Source organism: Trichechus manatus, unplaced genomic scaffold, assembly GCF_000243295.1.
Source record: "Trichechus manatus latirostris isolate Lorelei unplaced genomic scaffold, TriManLat1.0 scaffold00037, whole genome shotgun sequence".
NCBI classification, from domain to species: domain Eukaryota; kingdom Metazoa; phylum Chordata; class Mammalia; order Sirenia; family Trichechidae; genus Trichechus; species Trichechus manatus.
Window position 1 is genome coordinate 19563726 of NW_004443973.1, and position 25203 is coordinate 19588928.

General features: G+C 34.1%; 1 protein-coding gene across 3 annotated transcripts in view; it reads left to right on the top strand.

The window, feature by feature from the left end:
* Nucleotides 1-25203, top strand: part of SLC38A11 (solute carrier family 38 member 11) — a 59902-nt gene that overhangs the window by 5041 nt on the left and 29658 nt on the right. For 2 of the 3 annotated variants that reach the window (XM_004375573.2, XM_004375574.2), the window contains 4 exons: nucleotides 11127-11261; nucleotides 12508-12573; nucleotides 18606-18712; nucleotides 20982-21061. In XM_004375573.2, coding sequence (XP_004375630.1) covers nucleotides 11127-11261; nucleotides 12508-12573; nucleotides 18606-18712; nucleotides 20982-21061 — 388 coding nt within the window. The remainder of the gene's footprint in view (nucleotides 1-11126; nucleotides 11262-12507; nucleotides 12574-18605; nucleotides 18713-20981; nucleotides 21062-25203) is intronic. The other variant, XM_004375575.1, reaches the window with a different exon arrangement.

Consider the following 25203-nt stretch of genomic DNA (forward strand, 5'->3'; position numbering starts at 1 on the left):
TAATATATATACATAAAACTAGTGGAAATTAGTAACTCTTATTTAGTTGCATGATCCAAATCTTAAATAATTTTAATTAATAAAAGATAACCAGACAAAAGAAAAGAAAAAATATGTATTATAGACAATGATTCATTTTGTTTCTTAATCAGGCTTTTAAGAGAAAAACCTACAAGTTGGGTATAATTTTTTTTAATTGACACTATAAATTAAACAGTGCTTTGTCACTAGGATTGATCTTTTGTCTTTTTAAGGTCTCTGATGAGCTATGTACAGTTCAAAAGGTAATTTTTCTAAGTTCTGTTTTCATGTTTGTGAAATATTGGTAAACAAAGAATTACAACAAATTATTATATTTGAATTTGCTCTAAGATTTTCATATTAATTGATTAGACTAAAATAATTTCTATTGTCCAAGCATATATAATGGTTTAAAAGAGAATTTTTCTGTTAAATATCATAAATTTATTAATGATTATTTAAAAATTTGTATACAAGTATGTTTAAAGAGAAATCAAAATGTTATAGTGATTGGTACTTGAGATTTTTACAACTTTTAAGAGACTGTATCTATAGCCTGTATTTTACAAGCAATGAAAGCATTTACATTTATTATTGACTACATTCTTAGAAAATTGTTAACTTTAAGCAGTACATTTTGTTCACTTATTTATTTTATTGTGGTTTAGGTGAAAGTTTACAGCTCAAGTTAATTTCTCATACAAAAATTTATACATATATTATGTGACATTAGTTGCAATGCCTATAATGTGACAGCACACTCCCCCTTTCCAATCCAGGTTTCTTGTGTCCATCCAGCCAGTTCCTGTCCCTTCCTGCCTTCTCATCCTACCTGTGGACAGGAGCTGCCCATTTGGTCTCCTGTGTCTGCTCGAACTAAGAATCACACTCTTCACGAGTATTATTTTATGTTTTATAGTCCAGTCTAATATTTATCAGAGGAGTTTTAGTTCTGAGTTAACAGAGCATCTGGAGGCCATGGCTTTGAGGGTTCCTCCAGTCTCAGTCAGACCATTAAGTCTGGTCTTTTTACAGAATTTGAGTTCTGCTCCACACTCTTCTCCCGCTCTGTCAGGGAATGTCTGTTGTATTCCCTATAAGGGCAGTCATTGATGGTAGCCAGGCACCATCTAGTTCTTCTGGTCTCAGGCTGTAGAGTCTCTGGTTCATTTGGTCCTTTAGTCCTTTGGGCTAGTATTTTCCATGTGTCTTTGGTGTTCTTCATTCTCCCTTGCTCCAAGTGGGTTGGGACCAATTGATGCATCTTAGATGGCTGCTCACAAGCTTTTAAGACCCCAGATGCCACTCACCAAAGTGGGATGCAGAACATTTACTTAATAAACTTTGTTATGCCGATTAACCTAGGTGTCTCCTGAAACCATGATCCCCAGACCTCAGCCTCAGCTACTCTGTCCCTCAAAGTGTTTGGTTGTATTCAGGAAACTTCTTAGCTTTTAGTTTAGTCCAGTCGTGCTGACTTCCTTTGTATTGTGTGCTGTCCTTCCCTTCACCTAAGATAATTCTTGTCTACTCTCTAGTTAGTGAATTCCCTTCTCCCTTCCTCCACAGCCTCGTAAACCAACAAAAAATGTTTTCTTCTGTGTTTAAACCTTTTCTTGAGTTCTTATAATAGTGCTCTCATACACTATTTGTCCTTTTGCGACTAATTTCACTCAGCATAATGCCCTCCAGATTCATCCCATGTTGTGAAATGTTTCTCGGATTCATCATTGTATTTTATCATGGTGTAGTATTCCATTGTGTGTATGTACCATAATTTGTTTATCCATTCATCTGTTGATGGGCACCTAGGTCGTTTCCATCATTTTGCTATTGTGAACACTGCTGCAGTGAACATGAGTGTGCATATATCCATTCATGTGACAGCTCTTATTTCTCTAGGGTATATTCCAAGGAGTGGAATTGCTGGATCGTATGGAACTTCTATTTCTAGCTTTTTAAGGAAGTGCCAAATCAATTTCCAAAGTGGTTGTACACTTTTACTTTCCCACCAACAGTGCATAAGTGTTCCAGTCTCTCCACAACCTCTCCAACATATATTATTTTGTGGTTTTTGGATTAGTGTTTTGTTGGGGTGAGATGGTATCTCATGGTAGTTTTGATTTGCATTTCTCTAACGGCTAATGATTGTGAGAATTTCCTCATGTGTCTATTAGCCGCCTGAGTGTCTTCTTTGGTGAAGTGTCTGTTCATATCCTTTGCCCATTTTTTAACTGGGTTATTCGTCTTTTTTGTTGTTGAGGTGTTGCAGTACCTTGTAGATTTTAGAGATTAGACCCTCATTGGATATGTCGTAGCCAAAAATTTTTTCCGTGTCTCTAGATTGTCTTTTTACTCTTCTGGTGAAGTCTTTTGATGAGCATAAGTGTTTGATTTTTAGGAACTCCCAGTTATCTAGTTTCTCTTCTGCTGTTTGTGCATTGTTAGTTATGGTTTGTATTCTGTTTATGCCATGTATTAGGACTCCTAGCATTGTCTCTATTTTTTCTCCCATGATCTTTATCATTTTAGATTTTATATTTAGGTCTTCGATCCATTTTGAGTTAGTTTTTATACGTGGTGTGAGATATGCATCTTGTTTCACTTTTTTGCAGATGGATATCCAGTTACGCCAGCACCATTTGTTAAAGAGGCTGTCTTTTCCCCATTTAACAGACTTCGAGCCTTTGTCAAATATCAGCTGCTCATAGGTGGATGAATTTACCTCTGGATTCTCAATTCTGTTCCATTGATTTATGTGTCTGTTTTTGTACCAGTACCAGGCTGTTCTGACTACCACGGCAGTATAGTGTTGTTGTTGTTAGGTGCCGTCAAGTGGATTCCAACTCATAGCGACCCTGTGTACAACAGAACGAAACACTGCCCAGTCCTGCGCCATCCTCACAATCATTGTTATGCTTGAGCCCATTCTCGCAGCCACTATGTCAGTCCATCTCGTTGAGGGTCTTCCTCTTTTTCGCTGACCCTCTACTTTATCAAGCATAATGTCCTTCTCCAGGGACTGATCTCTCCTGATAACATGTCCAAAGTATGTGTGACATAGTCTCACCATCCTTGCTTCTAAGGAGCACTCTGGTTGTACTTCTTCCGAGAAAGATTTGTTCATTCTTTTGGCAGTCCATATTCAATATTCTTCTCTAATACCACAATTCAAAGGTATCAATTCTTCTTCAGTCTTCCTTATTCAATGTCCAGCTTTCACATGCATATGAATCAATTGAAAACACCATGGCTTAGGTCAGGCGCACCTTAGTCTTCAGGGTGACATCTTTGCTTTTCAACACTTTAAAGAGGTCTTTTACAGCAGATTTGCCCATTGAAGTGCATCGTTTGGTTTCTTGACCGCTGCTTTCATGAGTGTTGATTGTGGCTCCAAGTAAAATGAAATCCTTGACAACCTCAATCTTTTTTCGGTTTATCATGATGTTGCTTATTGGTCCAGTTGTGAGGATTTTTGTTTCCTTTATGTTGAGGTGTAATCCGTACTGAAGGCTGTGGTCTTTGATCTTCATCAGTAAGGGCTTCAAGTCCTCTTCACTTTCAGCAAGCAAGGTTGTGTTATCTGCATATCACAGGTTAATAAGTCTTCCTCTAATCCTGATGCCTTGTTCTTCTTCATATAGTCCAGCTTCTCAAGATTATTTGCTCAGCATACAGATTGAATAGGTATGGTGGAAGGATACAACCCTGACACACACCTTTTCTGACTTTAAACCACTTAAAAACTTTAAACTTTAAACCACTCAGTGTTCCTTGTTCTGTTCTGGCACTATAATGGGTTTAAAATCAGGTAGTGTGAGGCCTCCCACTTTGTTCTTCTCCAGTAATACTTTGCTTATCCCAGGCCTCTTCCCTTTCCATATGAAGTTGGTGATTTGTTTCTCCATCTCATTAAAAAATGTCATTGGAATTTGGATTAGGATTGTATTGTATCTGTAGATCGCTTTAGGTGGAACTGACATTTTCACAGTGTTGAGTCTTCCTACCCATGAGCATGATTTATTTTTCCACTTATGCAGGTCTCTTTTGGTTTCTTGCAGCAGTGTCCCATAGTTTTCTTTGTACAGGTCTTTTACGTCTCTGGTTAGGTTTATTCCTAAGTATTTTATCTTCTTGGGGGCTATTGTAAATGGTATTGATTTGGTGATTTCTTTTTCAAAGTTCTCTTTGTTGGTGTAGAGGAATCCAACTGATTTGTTTATCTTGTATCCTGATACTTTGTTGAAATCTTCTATTAGTCCAAGTAGTTTTCTTGTGGATTCTTTGGGGTTTTCTATATATAAGATAATATCATCTGCAAATAGGGATACTTTTACTTCTTCCTTACCAATTTGGATGCCCTTTATTTCTTTTTCTAGCCTAATTGCTCTGGCTAGGACCTCCAGCACCATGTTGAATAAGAGTGGTGATAAAGGGCATCACTGTTTGGTTCCTGTTCTCAACGGGAATGCTTTCAGAGTCTCTCCATTTAGAATGATGTTAGCTGTTGGCTTTGTATTAATGACCTTTATTATGTTGGGGAATTTCCCTTCTATTCCTGTTTTGCTGAGAGTTTTTATCATGAATGTGATGGATTATCCTGATTGTTTTTCTAATGTTGAACCATCCCTGCATACTTGCTATAAATTCCATTTGGTCCTGAATTATTTTTTTGATATGTTGTTGAGTTCTACTGGCTAGAATTTTGTTGAGGATTTTTGTGTCCATGTTCATGAGGGATATTGGTCTGTAATTTTTTTTTTTTTTTTTTTTGTGGTGTCTTTAACTGGCTTTGGTATCAGGGCTGTGCTGGCTTCACAGAATGAGTTTGAGAGTATTTCATCTTTTTCTATGCTCTGAAATACCTTTAGTAGTACTGGTGTTAACTCTTTTCTGAAAGTTTGGTAGAATTCTCCAGTGAAGCCATCAGAGCCAGGGATTTTTTTGTTGGAGTTTTTTTTATTACCTCTTCAATCTCTTCTTTCGTTATAGGTTTCTTTAGTTTTTCTACCTCTGTTTGCGTTAGTTTAGGTAGGTGGTGTGTTTCTAGAAACTTGTCCATTTCCTCTAGGTTTTCAAATTTGTTGGAGTACAATTTTTCATAGTATTCTGTTAGGATCCTTTTAATTCAGTTGGGTCTGTTGTGATATCACCCATCTCATTTCTTATTCAAGTTATTTGCTTCCTCTCCTGCTTTTCTTTTGTCAATTTGACCAACAGTTTATCAATTTTGTTGATCTTTTCAAAGAACCAGCTTTTGATCTTGTTGACTCTTCCAATTGTTATTCTATTATCTATTTCATTTATTTCTAATATACTATTTATTATTTCCTTTCTTCTGGTGCCCGAGGGCTTCTTTTGCTGCTCTTTTTCTATTTGTTCAAGTTGTAGTGTTAACGTTTTGATTTTGGCCCTTTCTTCTTTTTGGAGGTGTGCATTTATTGCTATTAATTGACCTCTTAAAGCACTGCTTTTGCTGTGTCCCAAAGGTTCCGGTAAGACATGTTTTCATTCTCATTTGATTCTATGACTTTCTTTATTCCGTCCTTGATTTCTTCTATAACCCAGTAGTTTTTGAGCAAGGTATTGTTCAGTTTCCATGTATTTGATTTTTTTCCTTGCTTTTTGTTATTGATTTCTACTATTATGGCTTTATGATCAGAAAAGATGCTTTGTAATATTTCAATGTTTTGGATTCTGTTAAGGCTTGCTTTAACAAACAAGCCTAATATTTGGTCTATTCTGGAGAATGTTCCATGTGGTTAGAAAAGAAAGAATACTTGGCTGCTATTAGATGGAGTGTTCTGTGTATGTCTCTTTGGTCAGGTTGGTTGATCGTGGCATTTAGATCCTCCATGTCTTTACTGAGTACTTTCTAAATGTTCTGTCCTTCACTGAAAGTGGTGTGTTGAAGTCTGCGACTATTACTGTGGAGTTGTCTGTTTCTCTTTTCAATGCTGTTAGAGTGTGTTTTATGTCTTTTGGAGCTCTGTTGTTGGGTGCATATATATTTATTATGGTTATGTCTTCCTGGTGTATTGACCCTTTAACCATTACATAGTGTCTTTCCTTATCCTTTGTGGTAGATTATGCTTTAAAGTCTATTTTGCCAGAGATTAATATTGCCACTCCTGCTCTTTTTTGATTGTTGTTTGCTTGATATATTTTTTCTCCATCCTTTGAGTTTTAGTTTGTTTGTGCCTTTGAGTCTAAGGTGTGTCTCTTATAGGCAGCATATAGATGGATCCTGTTTTTTTATCCGTTCTGCCACTGTCTGTCTCTTTATTGGTGCTTTTAGTCCATTTGCATTCAGTGTAATTATTAGTATGTGTTTAGTGCTGTCATTTTGGTGTATTTTTTATGTGTTGTTGGCAGTTTCTTTGTTCCACCTAATTTTCTCTGCTGAGTAGTTTTTCTTTATGTATTTTCTTTTCATTATCATTGATTTTGTATTTGCTGAGTCTTCATGTTTTTCGTCTTTTTTATTTTGATGTGTAGATTTTTTGGTTTCCTATGTGGTTACCTTAAAATTTACCTCTATTTTTCTAAGTTTAAACTAATCTTTTATTTTTGATATCACCTTAACTTCCTCTCCATATGAAAGTTCTATGACTACATTATTTAGCCCCTCTTTTTTGTTTTAACGTCATCTTTACGTACTGATGTCTCTGTTTTCCGATTTTCATTGTATTAGTTTTGATTTATTTTTGTGACTTCCTTCTCTAGGTTGATATCTGGTTGTTCTGTCCCATGTTCTAGTCGTGGGTTGTTTCTGGTATTGTTGGTTCTCTAGCCAAAGGACTCCCTTTAATGTTTCTTGTAATTTTGGTTTGGTTTTTACAAACTTCCCTTAACTTCTGTTTATCTGGAAATGTCCAAATTTTGTCTTCATATTTGGGAGACAGTTTTGCTGAATATATGGTTCTTGGCTGGCAATTTTTTTTTTTTTTACTTCAAGGCTTTATATATGTCATTCCATTGGCTTCTTGCCTGCATGGTTTCTGCTGAGTAGTCAGAGTTTAGTCTTATTGACACTCCAGTGTTGATGACTTTTCATTTCTCCCTAGCTGCTCTTAAAATTGTCTCTTTATTTTTGTTATTGGCAAGTTTGATTATAATATGTCTTGGTGACTTTTTGGGGGGATCTACCCTGTGTAGGATTCAATGAACTTCTTGGATAGATATCTTCTTGTCTTTCACGATATCAGGGAAGTTTTCTGCCAACAAATCTTTGACAATTCTCTCTGTATTTTCTGTTACTCCTCCCTGTTCATGTACTCCAATCACTGATAGGTTATTAGTGTCCCACACAATTCTTAGGGTGTCTTCATTTTTTAAACTCTTCTATCTGATTTTTCCTCAAATACATTGGTGTCAAGTGCTTTATCTTCAGTCTCACTAATTCTGACTTCCTAGATTGTCGTATATAATTGATTCACTGGTATTTTTGGGTCTCTGTTGTAAGAGTGACCACAGGAAGCATCTGACTATTCTGCCATCTTGGCCCTGCCTCTAAGCAGTACGTTTTGCATTTCCAAAAAATTCTCAACATTTTCATCCTAAACATACAATTAATCACAACAACTTCAAAACATCTAAGAAATCGGTTGCCTCCTCTCTGATTCTCTTCCTTGACCAATAAATTGCTGTTCAGTTTTCCTGCCTCTAGCATGTCTCCACTTTCTGATCAGTCCTCCATGTTGCTACAAGAGTTACCTTTAGAAAACCTCGCTCTGATCATCTGTTACTTTGCCAGTCAAAATATTCTAAGACTCTATGACAACAGAAAAAAATTACTGCATTCAAATCTCTTCATAGTTTGGCCACGGTCTGCATTCTTAATCTCATCTCCAGCCTTTCTGTCTCACTTACCTCTCTTTCACCTACCACCAACGCTATATCATGTGTGGACGTTATGTGTTAGCCATTCTACACTACTCTGTTTCCCACATCTAGAATATGTGTTCATGCTGCCTTCCCATTGATTGTCCCCCTGCCTTTTCTTCTCTACCTAGTGAGATATTCTGTTCATCCTTTAAGGCATTGCTCAGTTCTTCTATGTAGCTTTTCTTAATTTCAACTAAAAGAAGTAGAATTAATTGCTCCTTCATTTGTGTTTGCAAAATATTTAAAAATCTATTTATTTGATAATTTAATCACTCCAAATTAGAAATAGATATGTAGGCCTTTAGCAGTCCTGCTATATTGATCCTAGATTCATTCAACAAACATTTATTGATTACTAATGTGCCAGTCACTGAAACTCTGATAATATAATGAAGAACATTATCCTTGCCTTTATGAAGCTTACAAAGTATATGTCAGGCAGGAAAATAAACACACACACACACACAACAAATAATTATAATACATCATGAAGACTATCATAATAAAAATATGTGGATGATGATAGGGACATAAGCATTTAACCCAGCTTCAAAGGGCAAGTATGTTCTGAGGAGGTGAAGACAGCTCCACCGAGTGTTTATGAAAAAAATATGAGTTAGCAAAGAAAATGGAAGGGTACTCTTAGCAGAGAGAACTCTGGAAATGCAAAAGGGAAATGTGTAAGTGATTCAGTCTGGCAAAAACGTAGGGTTGATATTGGTAAATGGAGAGAGATGAAGTTAGATTTGCAGAGACAGATGTGAAGACTCTCATGTAATGGAAATCATTACAGTTTCCTGAGGGTTGACTAGGTAGTGACCATAAAGCAGCCACTATATTTAATCCTTTTGATTCCATGAGACAGGTAGTAATGTTCTACTTTTATGGAGAAGGAAGTTGAGCCTTTTATAGGTTAAAGTGATTTTCCAAAGATCACACAGTTACTAGCAACAGATTTGAGATTATGTTTAAGTGCTTGGATTCTGGGGCCAGACTACTAGGATTTATAATCTGACTCTGTACTAGATGTGTGGACTTGAGAAAGTTACTTAACCTTCTGTGCCTCGTTTTTCTGATCTATTAAATGCGTATAATAATAGCACCTACCTACAGCTGTTGTGTAGATTAAAGGAATTAATATATGTAAAGCATTTTCCAAAAAGGGTAGCACACAGAAAGTATTATGAAAGTATTAGCTGGTGTTTTTGTAGTTGTTATCATTATTATTATCATATTTATCTGGCTCTAAACACAATGCTTTTTCCATCACAACAGGCAGCTTCTCAAAAATAAGTCAAAATAGTGCAAGCTCTGATTCATTGAGCCCCTATAATATGCCAGGTATTGTGGTAGACATTTAAACACCATAATCCTCACACTACCCTTCCAGGTTGGCGTATTGCCCTTACTTTACAGATCAGATTCAGAAAAGTCAAATTCTTCACTCACCTTCACACAGCTAATAAATAACTTTTCTGCCTCATGAAAGGAGTTGATTATTATCTAAAAACATTAGAGGATCCTCTTGAGGATTTTAAGCAGAAGAGATACATAATCAGATTTATGATGTAATCACATCCATCAGGTTGAGGGGGAATGTCGAGAACGTATTTTTTGGGAGAAAATATTAAAAAAAAAAAAGGTTTGTTTGAGGGCCAGATTTGTGAATGAGAGAACTACCATGAGTTTATTGCTGCAATCCAGACAGAAATGATAAAGGCCTAAGCCCTAGAATAAAGCAAGGTAGAGATTAGAAACAAGGGGATATAATTGGATAATATTTATGGTACAGTAGTTAGTGTACCAAAGAAATATAGGTGGTAATGGATAACCAAAAATTCTAGGGCAGTTCTCACGATTCTGTTGGTACGATTCATAGATTGGAGGAAAGTGGATGGAAAAGCAGGTTCCAGAGCAAAAACAGAAATTAGAATTTGGACATTTTAAGATTGAGATGCCTATGAGATGTTCAAGGTAAAATGTTTATTAGGCAGATAAATATAGATGTCTGTAGTTTATAAGTGGTCTGGTCTGGAGATACCGATCTGGGGGTTACTAATATTTGATGGGTATAGGTGAGATCAAAGTGGGGCATCTTAAAGAATGAGAAAAAATCCCAAGAATTCAGGGTTTGGGTAGAGCGGAAGAAACTAGTGAGAAATTGAGTATAAATGGCTGCAGAGGTAGGAGGAAAACCAAGAGAAAGTGTTGTTTACAGAAAACAAGGGAGGACGGTTGAGAAAGGGGAATGATAAACACCAAAATATACTGCTGAAAGAGAAAATATGAGTAAAGTTTATGAGGTGTCAATTGTACTTACTGACTTGGAGATCATTGATGAACTTGTTGAAAGAAGTTTCATTGATGTGGAAGTGAATCAAGGTGGAAATCATATTGCAATGATTTGTATTTTCTTCTCTGTACTTTAATGCATCTCCAAATTATTTAAAGATTAAAAGGAAATCACCTATGATGAAAACTTAAGGGAGAAGGAGAGTACGAAACATTCCTTGTACACAGTAGTCTATCCAATACAACTGCAGTGCCTTTCACTGGGTATTCAAAAAACATTTAGTGAAATGAAAAAACAGAGAGACATTAAATTATAATTATAAAATGTCTATGCATTTGTATCTTCAAATTAATCTCTTTAATAGGTACTGAAATATAAATTTCAAAAACAGTGCTTTCTTAACCACAATAACTATAAAGTAATTACTAGTTTTACTTTGTTATAAAATAAATGTTCTGATTCTCCTAATTATATTTTATTGTAAATTCATAAAACTAGTATGTGATATGCATTTTTCATTCTTGGTCTTCACACATTGAATACCTATGAAATATATGATTATGTACAGTCTGTTGCTTAAAAAATTGAGCTACATCCTGATGATAGTTTGTTGGTTAGGTTAGTAAAGAAAAATGGAACACTGGCTCTTTGACTCTTAGTCTGTGTACCTCCTTCTGTCCAGTTCATTGCACAAATATGTTAAGTATCTTTTCACCTAAATAGAAAAATATGTAACTGGAAACAGTACTGCTTCATTAAAGATAATGCTCCATGAAAAGAAAGAATACTTGTCATAATACCATAGCATTGTATTACAATCTTCTTTAAAATTTACCTTTTTCTCAATGTTAAGTAAGTCAAAACATGAAACACCTTTGCATTAAATGTAATCCGACATTTTTTTTATTTGTTATTTTTACCACAGACTTTTCCCTTGTTTTACTGATAAAAGGAGGGGCCCTCTCTGGAACAGACACTTACCAGTCGTTGGTCAATAAAACCTTTGGCTTTCCTGGCTACCTTCTCCTCTCTGTTCTACAGTTTTTGTATCCTTTTATAGGTAAGATGGTTGTAAAGGTGAATATTGCAATTATTTGCATAAATATACAGCCATTTATGAATAAAATAATTTTAATTGTCATTAGTCATTAAAGAATATTAACAATTGAAATATTTTTCAAATTGTTTACTTCATTAGCCATTTTCTCCATTATTTTCTGATCCTTTTGGTTTGTTTTCTGAATCTTTTATTTAAATAAAATGAGGATGATTTTCATTGGGTTAATGTTTGTGCTTCCCTAGTCTGGTGAAAAATAGAATGATTAAAAGTGAATGAGAGAAATAATAGATTTCTTCTAAGGCTGAATTTTTTGAAAACCTAAGGATTTGTGGAAACCATGTGCAAAATCAACATGCTGTTTAAAGTTTGCACTATAATGGTTAAAATGTCACCTGTTATTGTTGTTAAGTTGTTATGTGCCGTTGAGTCGATTCCGACTCATAGCAACCGTATAGGACAGAGTAGAACTGCCTCATAGGGTTTCAGAGGAGCGACTGGTGGATTTGAACTGCTGACCTTTTTGGTTAGCAGTCAAGCTCTTACCCACTGCGCCACCATGGCTCCTAGAACTTCTTAAATAAGTAAAATGTTAAAACATTCACCAATACCCAAGTTGACTTTGTCTTAAAAATCAGTAAGTACCACAGGAGCTATTGTTCAAACCCCTTGATCTTTATGTCTCCACAGAAGGCTAAGAATATATTTCCCCAAAAGTCTTACTTTTTCAATCGAGGGACTATTTCGGTGCTTCATAATTTTCTATTATTATTCCTTACTTAAAGCAGTACATATATTCCTGAAAAAGTGTTTGAAAACTGAACTTTAGTAACAAAATAAATAACATTTTAAGTGACAACCAAAACTCCTTACTTAAAGGTACTCTGGGATGAATCAATTTATAAAGAAAAATCTTTCTGTAATACAAATTACCACATTTTTACACAAATAACGCATGTGTTATACCTTTTTTTGCCAACTGTGCAACCCCTTTGTGCATTATTTTCCTAGGTACATTATGTGCATTATATGTATGGGCACATTGTTTGTGAAAAATATGGTAATACTCTTCCTTAAATCTGTTGTCTAGTTATTTTTAAAGTTGGGCATATTGGTAATCACAATTTGTATTTGAAGGTAGTAGGATTATGCCAATATTTGGGAAGTGATAACTGATTACTTTTCAGAATATTCAGGAAATATGTAATAGATTGTTTGTGACTGTATTATTTTAATTTTTTTCTTTTAGCTATGATAAGTTACAACATAATAACTGGAGATACTTTGAGCAAAGTTTTTCAAAGAATCCCAGGAGGTAAGTTAAAACAAAAATTTTGAGGATTTAAATACATTTATTTTATTATTTTTACTTTCAGAATTTTCAGTTTTAAGAATACATGTAACTTGAGATATTCATACAAATTGTTGTTGTGTGCTGTTGAGTCAATTCTGACTCATAGCAACTCTATAGGACAGAGTAGAACTGCCCCATAGGGCTTCCAAGAAGCGGCTGGTGAATTCAAACGGCCAAACTTTTGGTTAGCAGCCAAGCTCTTAACCACTTCACTACCAGGGCTCCACGTATGTATATATACACCTCATTAAAATGAAAACATCATAGAAAAGGCTAAAGTTCCCTTTGAAACGTCCATCTTGCTTATTAATTTTATAATAAATATGATTTTTAAAAATGAGGTCACGTATACAAAGAAGATATTTTTGTTTTTCTCATAGTTTCTTCACCATTGTTGATTGTGCTAGTTTATAATGTGTTCCTTTTTTTTAATATATTGTGAAGCATGATGCCAGGGTATTTTTAGCAGTAGATAAAATCCTTAGCAAAGCTTTTTCTCTCTCTCTCTCTCTCTGAAATATGTCACCAATGTCTTCGGCTGGCAATTGGGCAATCGCTCATGCTTTTCCCAGATAACCAAAGTCTTGGTTATTGATATAAGACAACGTAATGAGAAATGGTATAAGCAGTGGGGTGTTACATAATTTAATTTTTTTCAATGTAGCCAATTTACTTTGTTTTAAATGTTTAAAATGCTTATTCAAGTGCATTTTTGTTTCAGTATCAGTTTAGTTAATAAAAAAAGCAAAACCCAAACCCATTGCTGTAGAGTCAATTCCAACTTATGATGACCCAATGTATTACAGAGAAGAATTGTTCCATAGGGTTTTCTTGACTATAATTTTACAGAAGCTGTAATTTTATGGTGCCATTGGGTATGTTCGAACTGCCAAACTTTAGGTTAGTAGCTGAGCAAAAACCATATGTCATTATTAGATCATTAGTGAAAATTGTCTTTTATGCTAATTGAGATCCTGTTATTAGGCTCCTATATACTAATTATAGCATTTGTTTTAATGTTTATCTAGGCCTTACAATTTTCCCAGTGAAAGAAATATATTTTCTACTAAATATATTAGTAGAGAAAAAGGTTTGAAAGAGTAAATAGAAACAGATATATAAATAATTTAATTCAAATTTTGTTCATCAGAAGTGCATTAATAGTTTTGTTCAGGGGTTTTGGAACTTGAGCTTCCTGTTTTATTGTTTTAATTCACAACTTTATGTTGGTTGTTAAGTTATGGCTGAGTTAAACTATAAACAATGATTAAATTCCATTCTGATTGTTTTGTATACAAGGTGTAAAATTTATGTCATTTTGAAATTTCTATCTTGGAATTTTCTTGTAAGTTAGTTTATGAGCCATATAAGAAACTTAGTCTCATTGTTCAGAGTCAAAGCTCTTTTTTTTTTTGTAAACCACAATTACTCATTTATTTGACAGACTTGGCTTCTATAGACTTCAGACTTTACAGTATTAATGCACAAAGACTTGATACCACTGAGGAAATTTAAAAAATGATAATAATAACATGATATCTGAAAAAAAGCTCAATGAATTAAAATAATAGTGTCTTCATTGGACTAGATATATAGCTTCTTAAGTGAATAGTTTGATAAGCACAGCTTTTACAGTATATAAATCCTTGGAAATATGCTTTACTTTATGGTTACAACTTTTGTTTGTATTTACTATTAAAAATGAATAAATTTTAAAAGGTAGCTTCCAGCTTTTGAGCAAGTTAATATTAACACAAACTAGAATTTTCAACATTAGTTCTTAAGCTTGTAGATCAGCTATATACGTATTTTGTGCCAAGGCCCCCAACCTGATTTTCTTCTTTTTATCAGAACAAAAACAAGACACTAGAAGCTTCTACAGTTAAATGATATTTTTTATAAGTAAATATTTTTAGACTGTTATTGGCTGTTGATTGTCCCCATCCATTGTCCAAAGAGCTAATGAGATCTACTATTTCCTTTACTGTTTACGATGATATGCAAAGGGGAAAAGTGAGGAAATATTTAGGATTAGGTAGTCATCTCCAACTATTAATTTGAAGAATCTTACTATATCTTAAAAGCAGTTATATTCATGAAACTTCTTAATGGAAAATAAATGAGAAATTCTTGCATTCATACATTAAATGCAGTTATACATAATATAAATCAGTTCATAAAAAGAATCTCAAAAGAATTCCTAAAGTTATTTAAAAATTGAAACTTTTAATCACAGACAATAACATTCTAATTACTAAATTAAAAAAAACAAACAAACATTTTTTTTTTATCCAACCAAGTATATATATTAGTGATCATCGGCTACATAAATACTTTTTTGTTCATTATGAATTTCTGAGGCAATCTGACAAAAACAATTCCCACAAACTGGATTTGTTTTATTCATAGACTGAAAGGAATTGGCTTTTTCAGTATCAATTGGCCTCTCCCAATTTTGTACTTTGAAAGTATATTAAACTGATGAATACTGGAAACATAGTGTCTACATCAGACATCTTCTATTTCAGTCAACATTTATTGACTAAAGAAAAGTGAGACACAAAGAGCAAGTCAGTGGCATCACTACAGTTGGTGTCACCCAGGGCAGTAACTTATGGTGTCATCCCTCCCCCATCCTCCTCCCATACTAGACCATACAGAATCCTTAGTAATGTTTTTTGTACTAACATTACTTGTAAATCGTAATTCCCTTATATCACTCATTCTTTTCCTTTAATTACTACTTCATTCTCAAAAAAGTTATTGATATAAGTTCACAAATATTAATTACCAACAATATTGTAGCTAAAACACCAGAAAATCTGAAACAGTCAGCGACTGTAAAAATACTGGCAACAACAAAAACAACAGCATGTGCTTGTAGCACATGCGGACAAAACTGCGTAATTCAAAGTGTCATTGTAATTCGATAATAATGACAGGTCTGACGAGAGTACATTAGAAGGTTTAAAAAGTAAATTAGCATAGAGTTTTTATTGATACATGTAAGCTGGGCTTACGAAAAATGTTTTTGTTGTTATAACTAACTACAGGGATATTTTTATAGTCAGTCATTTTGGTGTCACCCCCTCTGACAATGTCAACCAGTGTAGTCTGCATGCCCCTCACCCTGCTAATGATGCCACTGGAGCAAGTGGCCCTAGATCACCCACCTGGTGGTGACTGCTACATCTTTAATATGTAACTCTATAGATAGAAATTGATGAGGAAAGTAGAATGGTTTTCTAGTTACTTATACTGGTAGATACTCAAAAGATAAAAGCAGTCTTCATTTACGTGCTAAGATATCTTTAAAAAATACATATTTACAAGAAAAAAAATAAACTGTTAGTTTAATCCCCCTGAGAATCAAGGAAACCCTGGTGGCGTGGTGGTTAAGAGTTCGCCTGTTACCCAAAAGGTTGGCACTTCGAATCTACCAGGTGCTCCTTGGAACCCCTATGGGGGGCAGTTCTACTCTGCCCTGTAGGGTTGCTATGAGTTGGAATCGACTCGATGGCAACGGGTTTGGTTTTTTTGGTTTGGATGAGAATCAAATAGTAAGCTAGATACATATTTTTATGGTTAAATATAAGAAAATTTATAATATAGTGAAATATTTTCGATCTCCAAATATGAACCTCTATGAAGAGATGTTACTCTACTATCAAGATAAATCCAAATGTCTTAGCAAGGTAAAAGGAGTCCTTTGCAATATGCCCCTAGCCAACCTCTCTAGCCCTATTTCTGCCACTTAATCTCCCAGCACCCAGCATTTCAACCATAATAATTATAATAGTTAACATTAATTGAACATCTACTAGGTACCAGACACATTGCATAATATAACAGCCATCCTGCAAAGCTCCTAAATTGTCCTCATTTTGCAACTGAGAATCTAAGTCTCAGAGTCTTCTATTTAATTACTCAATGTCACATATCCAGTAAGCAGTGGATCTGGGATTCAAGCCCATCGTGTCTGTTCTGCCTCCACACTGTTTCATAGATTTTTTTCCTCTACTTCTCTTTAACTCATCCAACTTGCATGCACCTTAAAAACTCTAAACCAGCTCTGAGGCCTCAGGCCCTATGTCACCTCTACAGGAAGCCTCCCTACCCTCCCGTTGGCATATGGAGCATATGGCCCTGAGACACTGAGGTGATTATTGTTTTGTCTGTCTATGCCTATCTCCCTGCTTCTCAATTTCTACCCTTCCTACTGATCAGAAGGCCCAGCATAGACTAGGCAAGCAATCATGGTCAAATAAATGTAGGCTTTCTGGGGTTAGAGGATGAACTACATTGTCTTCTATGGTTACAAATTATTCATAAAATTTGGAATTTATAATTCTAAAAAATGGCATAAAACCCCAAAGAGAGAAACTTCTTTTGGGGAAACAATTTGATTAAGACAATGAGAGTAAAATTTGAGTTTAAATCTAAATCCTATTGCTTATTAGTTACTTACTTTTCTGAGCCTCAGTTGTCTCTTAAATAAAATAACTCATGTATAAAATAATATGGGTATCAAATGACTGTGAGTTGAGGTTATTTTGAGAAACAAAATAATGTAACAAATATGAAGTATCTAGTAGTTAGTAAGGACTCAGTACATCTGTGTTGATTAATTAAAAATATTTTTCCTATACCCAAGAGAAATGAAAACAAATGTCCACACAAAAACTTGTACCTGAATGTTCATAGCAGCATTATTCGCAACTGCCAAAAGATGGAAACTCAACCCAAAGCCAATCAACAAACCAATGGCTAAACAAAATGTAGTATATCCATACAATGAAATATTATTCAACCATAAAATAGAAAGAAGTACTGATACATAGTATAACATGGATGAACCTTGAAAACATTATGCTAAGTGAAAGAAGCCAGTCACAAAGGACAACCTAATATATGATTCCCATTCATATGAAATGTTCAGAATAGGGAAATCTATAGAGACAGAAAGTAGATTAGTGGTTGTTTAGGGATTAGGGGAGAGGAAGGTAGAACGATAGATGATAGACAAAGGGTTCAGGGTTTCTTTTTTAGAAAATGTTCTAAAATTGACTGGTGATAGTTGCATATATCTGTGAATATACTAAATGTGGGAAATACTTTAAATGTGTAAATTGTATGGTATGTGAATTATATCTCAAAAAAACTGTTTTAAAAAAATAAAATACATTTTCATTTTATCTATACCTCCCAAACCATTTCCACCATTGCAATCACATTTGATGTCCTGCATCATTTCCCAAAGCTAGATTTATAGAAATTAGATTTTAAGTATAGGACTAGTCCCACTATGATATCCAAGAATCTGTAGTATATACCAGATTGCAGTAGCTTCCCTGTAACTTCTTTCCTACATCCACAAAGTTGCTTCTGTCTACTTTCCTTCAGGGAAACCACTTCTTTCTTGACAAAAGGTTAAAATAAAAATAAAATTAAAATAAAAAGGATAAAAATATTTAATCGAAGCCTTTGATTTTTGAAATTTCATTAAAGTTTACTGCCGTAGGTTTTTGGGATACGGAAGTGAAAAATATTCAGAAAACGTCCTGTCTTCATGTAGCTTACCTGCTACATGAAGGGTTTTGCCACTGGAGTGTTTTAGATAGAGAATGACTTAATATTTTTTACCTTTAAAAATTATCTTCGTAGTTTCTGGATTACGAGTATTTTATAAGAGGACAAAGGAAAGCAGAAGCAGGGAAATAGGATGCTATTAAAATAACTGGAATGTAAAATATTAAAACATTATTTGAGTTATTGGTTCATCCTTAAAGTTTTTTAGTATTTACATTTTTATGATATATTTTTATTTTTATGTGGTTTTATGGAGTTTATTTGGTCTTAAAATCTGTTTTCATTTAGGTTGTATTTAATGTTATTTAAGTCACTTTTTTATAATTAACTGTTTAGTTCTTTTGGAGTGTTATTGGAGTGCTTCTTATACCTATAAATGTTTTATAATATTTATTGTGTTTTAGTTGATCCGGAAAACTTGTTTATTGGTCGCCACTTCATTATTGTGCTTTCCACAGCTGTCTTTAACCTGCCGTTATCGTTGTACCGAGATATAGCAAAGCTTGGAAAGGTAATTTTTACATTTTAAATAGACACGGCAATGTACCTTGTTACCTGCATTATTTTTGTTGAACTACTGTCTATATGACAAAGTCTTAATTTACAATATTTATCTTTAGTTTCAGGTGATTTATGATTATGTTAGACTAGACTGTGTTGACTGGTAGTTTTTTTTAAACTGATGGTTAACTAACTCATGAGCGTCAACTAAATATGTCCTCCTTTTTCTTTTTTAAGGTAGGTTCACTGATGTCAGACAGCACATTTTAAACTTAGAAAATAAAAAGAATTATACTTAAAGCAAATCTAATTTCTTAGGAAAAAATTCTATCCCTCTTTATAGTAGTTAAAATGATTTAAAACCAAACTAACTCTAAGATATAAAGATGAATCACTTCACAGACTTAAAATATTTTTATTTGTAAATTACAATGTCTGTTGTATCTTTTTTATCCAGATAATTTGAATGTCATTGTATTGATTGCTTGATTGTTGAGAATTTGTTCAATATTTATGATTCTTTTTGTTAAAGAGAAATGCTGATATTTTTTTAAAGAAACGAACCAAATAATTATACAACTCACCACATAAGTTTATTTACATAGATTAAGCTTTATCTGATTATATTTTATTTCTTTTACTCTCAAGGAATGTTTTTATTTTTACCCAAAATATTTATTATAGGTGCTATATCTACATAATGCCAAACGTTGTGATGAGGATTTTTTAAAAAGAATTATACAGATGATATGTTTATATTCTATTTTGAAAAATCCAGCAGTTGATTGAGTTTTACTTTTCACTGTGATGCTTGTTGTTGTGTATCCACGGTTATGAAGTCTCTCCATCCAGGTAGACATGACGGTGGAGGCGATATTCTGGAGTATTCTGACCATTCCACCCTCCATCTCTAGCAGTCCTCCAGGAATAAACAAGAGTGTATAGCAAAAGGGGCTTTTTTTCTATGAATTATCTAATGATTTAACTCTTCTCCATTTCACATAGTGAATGTAGACATAAATGTTATCTTCTGAGAGCAGATGTCAAGGCATTTATGAAAAAAAGTTATTGGTTTTCTATCATATCTTTAATACCTGAACATTTAAATGTTCATTAAATGTGTCAGTCTGAAGTATTTAAATAAATCTTCCAATGAGCAAAGTAGAGTAGTTAGGAGCCAAGATCTGGAGTTAGGCTGCTTGCATTTGAGCCCCCCTCTTCCAGTTTCTGGAGCCCTAGTGGCTGCAGTGATTAAGAGTTCAGCTGCTAAACAAAAGGTCGGCAGTTCAAATCCACCAGCTGCTCCTTGGAAAACCTATGGGGCAGTTCTGCTCTGTCTTATAAGGTCACTACTATGAGTTGGAATCAACTTGATGGCAAGAGGTTTGGTGTTTTTTTTTTTTCTTTGGTTCTACCAGTTTCTAGCTGTGTGGCTTTGGGCAAGTTAAAGACCAACATCCCAAAAAACAGCATTAATGAGAATCATGTAAAACAAAAGCAATTTTATATGAAATTTTTTCTGATCAGAGAAAAAATGTGCTTATCCATTTAAAAAAAAAAGAAAAGAACATAAACACCGACCTCTAACCAGTAATGAGGGCACGTACACACAGGGACCAGTTATATTTTAACCAGTGGAAATAGTGACAGAAGAGAAAGAGGCAAAGCAGACCTAGAAACAGACCAAAGGGCAAAACCATGTAAAAAATAGTCTGACAGAGAGCTAGAGAACAGAGAGGAGAAACACAGGCTCTAAAAAAAAAAAAAAAATGTGTGCGTGTGTTGTGTTGGGAGAGAGGGGATAAGATAATGACAGAAAACCAAACCCACTGTCCTCGAGTCAATTCCGACTCATACCAACCCTGAAGACAGAAAAAGCAGCAGTTATGTAAAAAGCCCAAGTCAACAATCAAAATAGGTCCTGAAGAAAGAAGAGAACATTTTTATTTTTATTTTCATAAACTAAAATCACTTTCATAAATTACAATCACCAGTTGTGTATTCTAAACAGAAAGCCACTAAAAACAGAAATCCAAGTTGCAAGATTACAGTAGTTGCTTTCCTGTTTGGGGGTTAAAGGAAGAACTAAGGTTATGATTTGATAGGAAGTTACGTGCCTGAGATTATCAACACAAATCCGTAAGAATAAACTACTAAGGGATTAGGTAGTAAAGTCTTTGAATAAATTTATATAAAGTAAGTAGGGAAGGGCCTAATATTTTAAATAAAATAATCTCCATTTTAAACTGACAATATCTTTTTTAAAATTTATTTTGCAGATATCCCTTATTTCTACAGTTTTAACAACTCTGATTCTTGGAATTGTAATGGCAAGGGTAGTTTCATTGGGTCCACACATGTAAGTTTTATTATTGCATTTATTGGTCTTTGACATATAGTCTTCACATAGATATTTATATAACATATTATAAATGCAGGAATGTAAAGTAATTATTGTATCAGATTCATCATGTTTCGTTGTTGTTGTTAGGTGCCTTCGAGTCGGTTCCAACTCATAGCAACCCTATGTACAACAGAACAAAATACTACCCAGTCCTGTGCGATTCTCATGATCGTTGTTATGCTTGAGCCCATTTTTCTTTAGTACTTGACAAAATAAGATGAAATAATTACAGCTAAGAAGACTTGAATTTTTAGTTGGACCCTGTATGGCTGATGGGATTAAAACCAATTTTACTTATTTTAATGACCAGCCCTGAGAATTAGAACAAAGGAGGGGTTTTGAATATTGAGAAATAGGTATAAAGTGTAACACTCAGGAGGAAAAGTGGTAGATAGCCAGAATTTCTGTATCTACCTCAGAGTTGGGCTTGTTCGTAATAAAGTTTCACAAGTCTAGGCTGAAATGAAAAAATTAAAGAACATTGTGGATATTTTTCTCCATTAAATTAAATGTATTGTCTTTGACTGCATTTTGAGTACATTTGAACTCTTCTAAGATTATATTCTTTAATTATTTTGTGTTAAAACCTCTCATCTATAAACTGATGGTGATAGCTGACAGCAGTATTTGTTTTTAATGCTGGTATTTGGCCAAATACAATGTTAACAACTTGATATTGGCACCCCAAATTTTAAAAATGTCACTTGTTCATAAAATTCAGAAGTGTGTGCCTTGGTTATAGAATAGATTAACCAGATAAAGACTGGATAGTCCTGAGAAAGTGCTAGAATGACACTGGCTTAAATGGGCTTTAAATACAGAATTGGATTCACATAATGCACGCACAATAAATATTTGTTGAATAAATAAATAATACATGAAGGAGTTTTCATGCCACCTTAAATTTTTTCTCTATTCTAAACAAGACAAGGTAAAATTAATTTAAGACATAATGGCTAGCACAGTGCAAGGGACATGCGTGGTCTTGAATGAAGACTCTCTCTTCGGGAGAAAAAAAACCCTGGCACATAGCTGTTTTCATAATGAAGTCCCCAAAGTAACCTATTTTTTCTTATGGATTAATTGTTCTTTTGTAAAATTACTTCATTTTTTACTGTATATGCTTACTTTAGGCTTTTTAGTTTACCAGGAAAATAGCAAAAAAATTTATGTCAAGGTCATTTGGAAGTAAATTTGTAATATCTAGTCTAACTGTATTTAAAATTGCCTTTTTGTAAAATAAAAAAAACCTATTTTTAAAGGATTTAAATAAAAGAGAAAAGTTAAATATCTATAATGTTTATATTAATTGTATCTTCAAGTAACTTAATCCTGGTTCATAGAATTTTTGTATTGTACCTGGTTCATTTCAATTTCAATGTGGACATGTATCCTTTCATTTAGCAAACACTTTATTGAGTGCCAATTGTCTGCCGCTGTTGTGCTGTGCCGGGTTGGGGGTGGGGGGTAGTCAGGTTGGTACTGACTTTCCCAAAGCTGCAAGTTGTTCACAATCAAGTATATAGAAGGGACTTAATTTAAAAAAAAAAAAAAAAGGCAAAGTAGAAGTATGAACAAGGGACAGAGGCAGCACCAAAGAAGTCCGTGCTTAATAGTCTGTCCACATCAGGGAGGGCTTCCTGGAGGAAGACAAATATGATCTGGGTGTTTTAAAAGATGAATAAGAATTTTTCCAGATAGATAGGGAAGTAAAAGGCATTACAGGCCCATGAAATTTCGGAATAAAAGTACAGAAGCATGTACTCAATTCTACTGATATTTATTTAGTGTCTATTTTATTGGTACTGTACAGCTCTGGTTTTCAAAAGGTGAATTCACAGCAGCAAAAAGGTAATACCAAAAATTCAAACCTGTTGCTGTTGAGTCGATTCCAACTCATAGCAACCCTATAGGATAGAATAGAACTGCCCCATAGGGTTTCCAAGGAGTTACTGGTGGATTTGAACTACCAATCCTTTGGTTATCAGCCAAGCTTTAACCACTGCACCACCAGGGCTCCAAAAAGCTAATAGGTATTTTGAAAAGAATGCAATAAATAATAATACTTGGTTATAATTTTAATTGTTTAAGACCAAACTGTTTTCATTGAAGCTTTTTCTTAATGAAAAGTGATTCGAGGGAGCAATTCATTAGTTTTGATAAAAGGTCTTATAAATTTGTAAATATAGTACAATGAGGCTATATTGAGAAAAAAAATAAACACATACCTGAAAGAGTAAGGTAAATAAATTAGTCATGAGTTAAAAGCACTGAAAGCAATGGTTTTCAACACTGACTGCATTAGAATCACCTCGGTAGCTTTTAAAAAAAATACTGATGCCAGAGGCCCCACCTGCAGAGATTCTGCTAGCATTGGTCTAGGGGCCAGGCAACTGGATTTATTTAACAACTGTGACCCTAGTGTGCAACAAGGATCAAGCACCTTTTGGCTTAAAGAGATTAAAATCATAAGTACACATTTTTAAATTTCTCATTGTTTCTAATATTAGACAAGGAGATGTTTTTAATATTAGACAAGGAGATATTTTGTTACTGTTGTGTGATTATTTTTCATGGTTTATTCTCCACTCATTTTTTCTCAGTGTCTGTTATGTATACAATACTATGATAGATACTATCATGGATACAAGAGAAATAAAATATCTCTGCTCTCAAAGGGCTTATAGTTTAGTGGAAAAGAGAAGGCTATACAAATGGTTATCATAGAAGGCAGTATATCTTGAAAGGAAAGAGGAAGGGGCGGTCACTTCCTGGTGGGGTTAAATGAGTTGCTTTTATGGCCAAAGAAACCTTTATTTCTGTTGCAAATATAATGTGGCCTATATCTGTTTGAACTTCCTCTTGTGGTAATGTATTTCCTCTGACTCTTTGAAATTTTTCTAATAACAGGGATTATTTACATAACCCTTTCAATATTTAGATGTTAAAAGAAGGGCTTTTTTTTTTTTTTTAAATACTGTGCCATCTTTTATTTCTGTTTGAATGCTACTGCAAACAACTCTGTTTATTCAGATTAACAATCACGCTAATCAAATCCCGTGATCCTGGGTTGGCATAGTAGCTAGTCAGGCAGCTTCTTTCTGAAAATATGACAGCCATGAATGCTTATAATCCATAAAACATGAGAAATTCAATACTCCATGTGTGTTTTTCCTCATTTTGGTTCAGATGAATGATCAGAAAAGCTGTACTTTTTCATAGAGCTTTTAAAGTGGTATTTGAAAACGATCTTTAAACCCACTATCAGAAAAGAGGAAGGTCTGTAATGGCTACTGGTATTGACCTTGTTACTATGGAAACACCTTTTTAGTGGTTGTGTTTTAAAAATAAAACACACAATTCAATTTCCTTTTCCATAACTCATAGCACCATAAATTCTGCTTTTTGATATGATTTCAAATATCTCACAGTCCAATAACTTTCAGTTCTTTTTGGAAATAATGTGCAGTTTTATTGTATTTTCTAACCTTTTGCTTTCTAATAACTGAGGTGGCAAGGCAATTTAATTGCTTTGCAGAAAGAGTGCTAGTATAAAAATGCAATAACACAGCTCTCCCATTTTTTTTCATGTTTTCTCCCAACTAGAATCTGATGCATTATCACTGTGAAAACCTTCATTTTGTGTCTTATTAATATTCAGTACTTTACATTCAGAATGGAAATGATCACACTGCAGTCCAAATTTAAAACTATTTCCCTTCATCTAACATCCCGTTTACAGTATTTTAGTCAGTAGTGTGGTGTTCTAAGCACAATTCCAAAAAGTATCTACGCTTTCAAATAATTCTTATACATACAAAATGTGTCTTCCTCAAGGATCTCAATACATAGTTTCCTTACCCCTTAACCCTCCAGCCTTGAAATTCTATAATTTTATGCTGTAAAGAAGAACCAGAGGGGATTTAAAAAAAGGATCAGAAGAAATGGATAAAAACAAAGGAAGAATGCAAATTGAGAACCCAGATGTAAATCCATCCACGTACGGTCACCTGATCTTCGACAAGGGCCCAAAGTCCATCAAATGGGGAAAAGACAGTCTTTTTAACAAATGGTGCTGGCAAAACTGGATATCCATC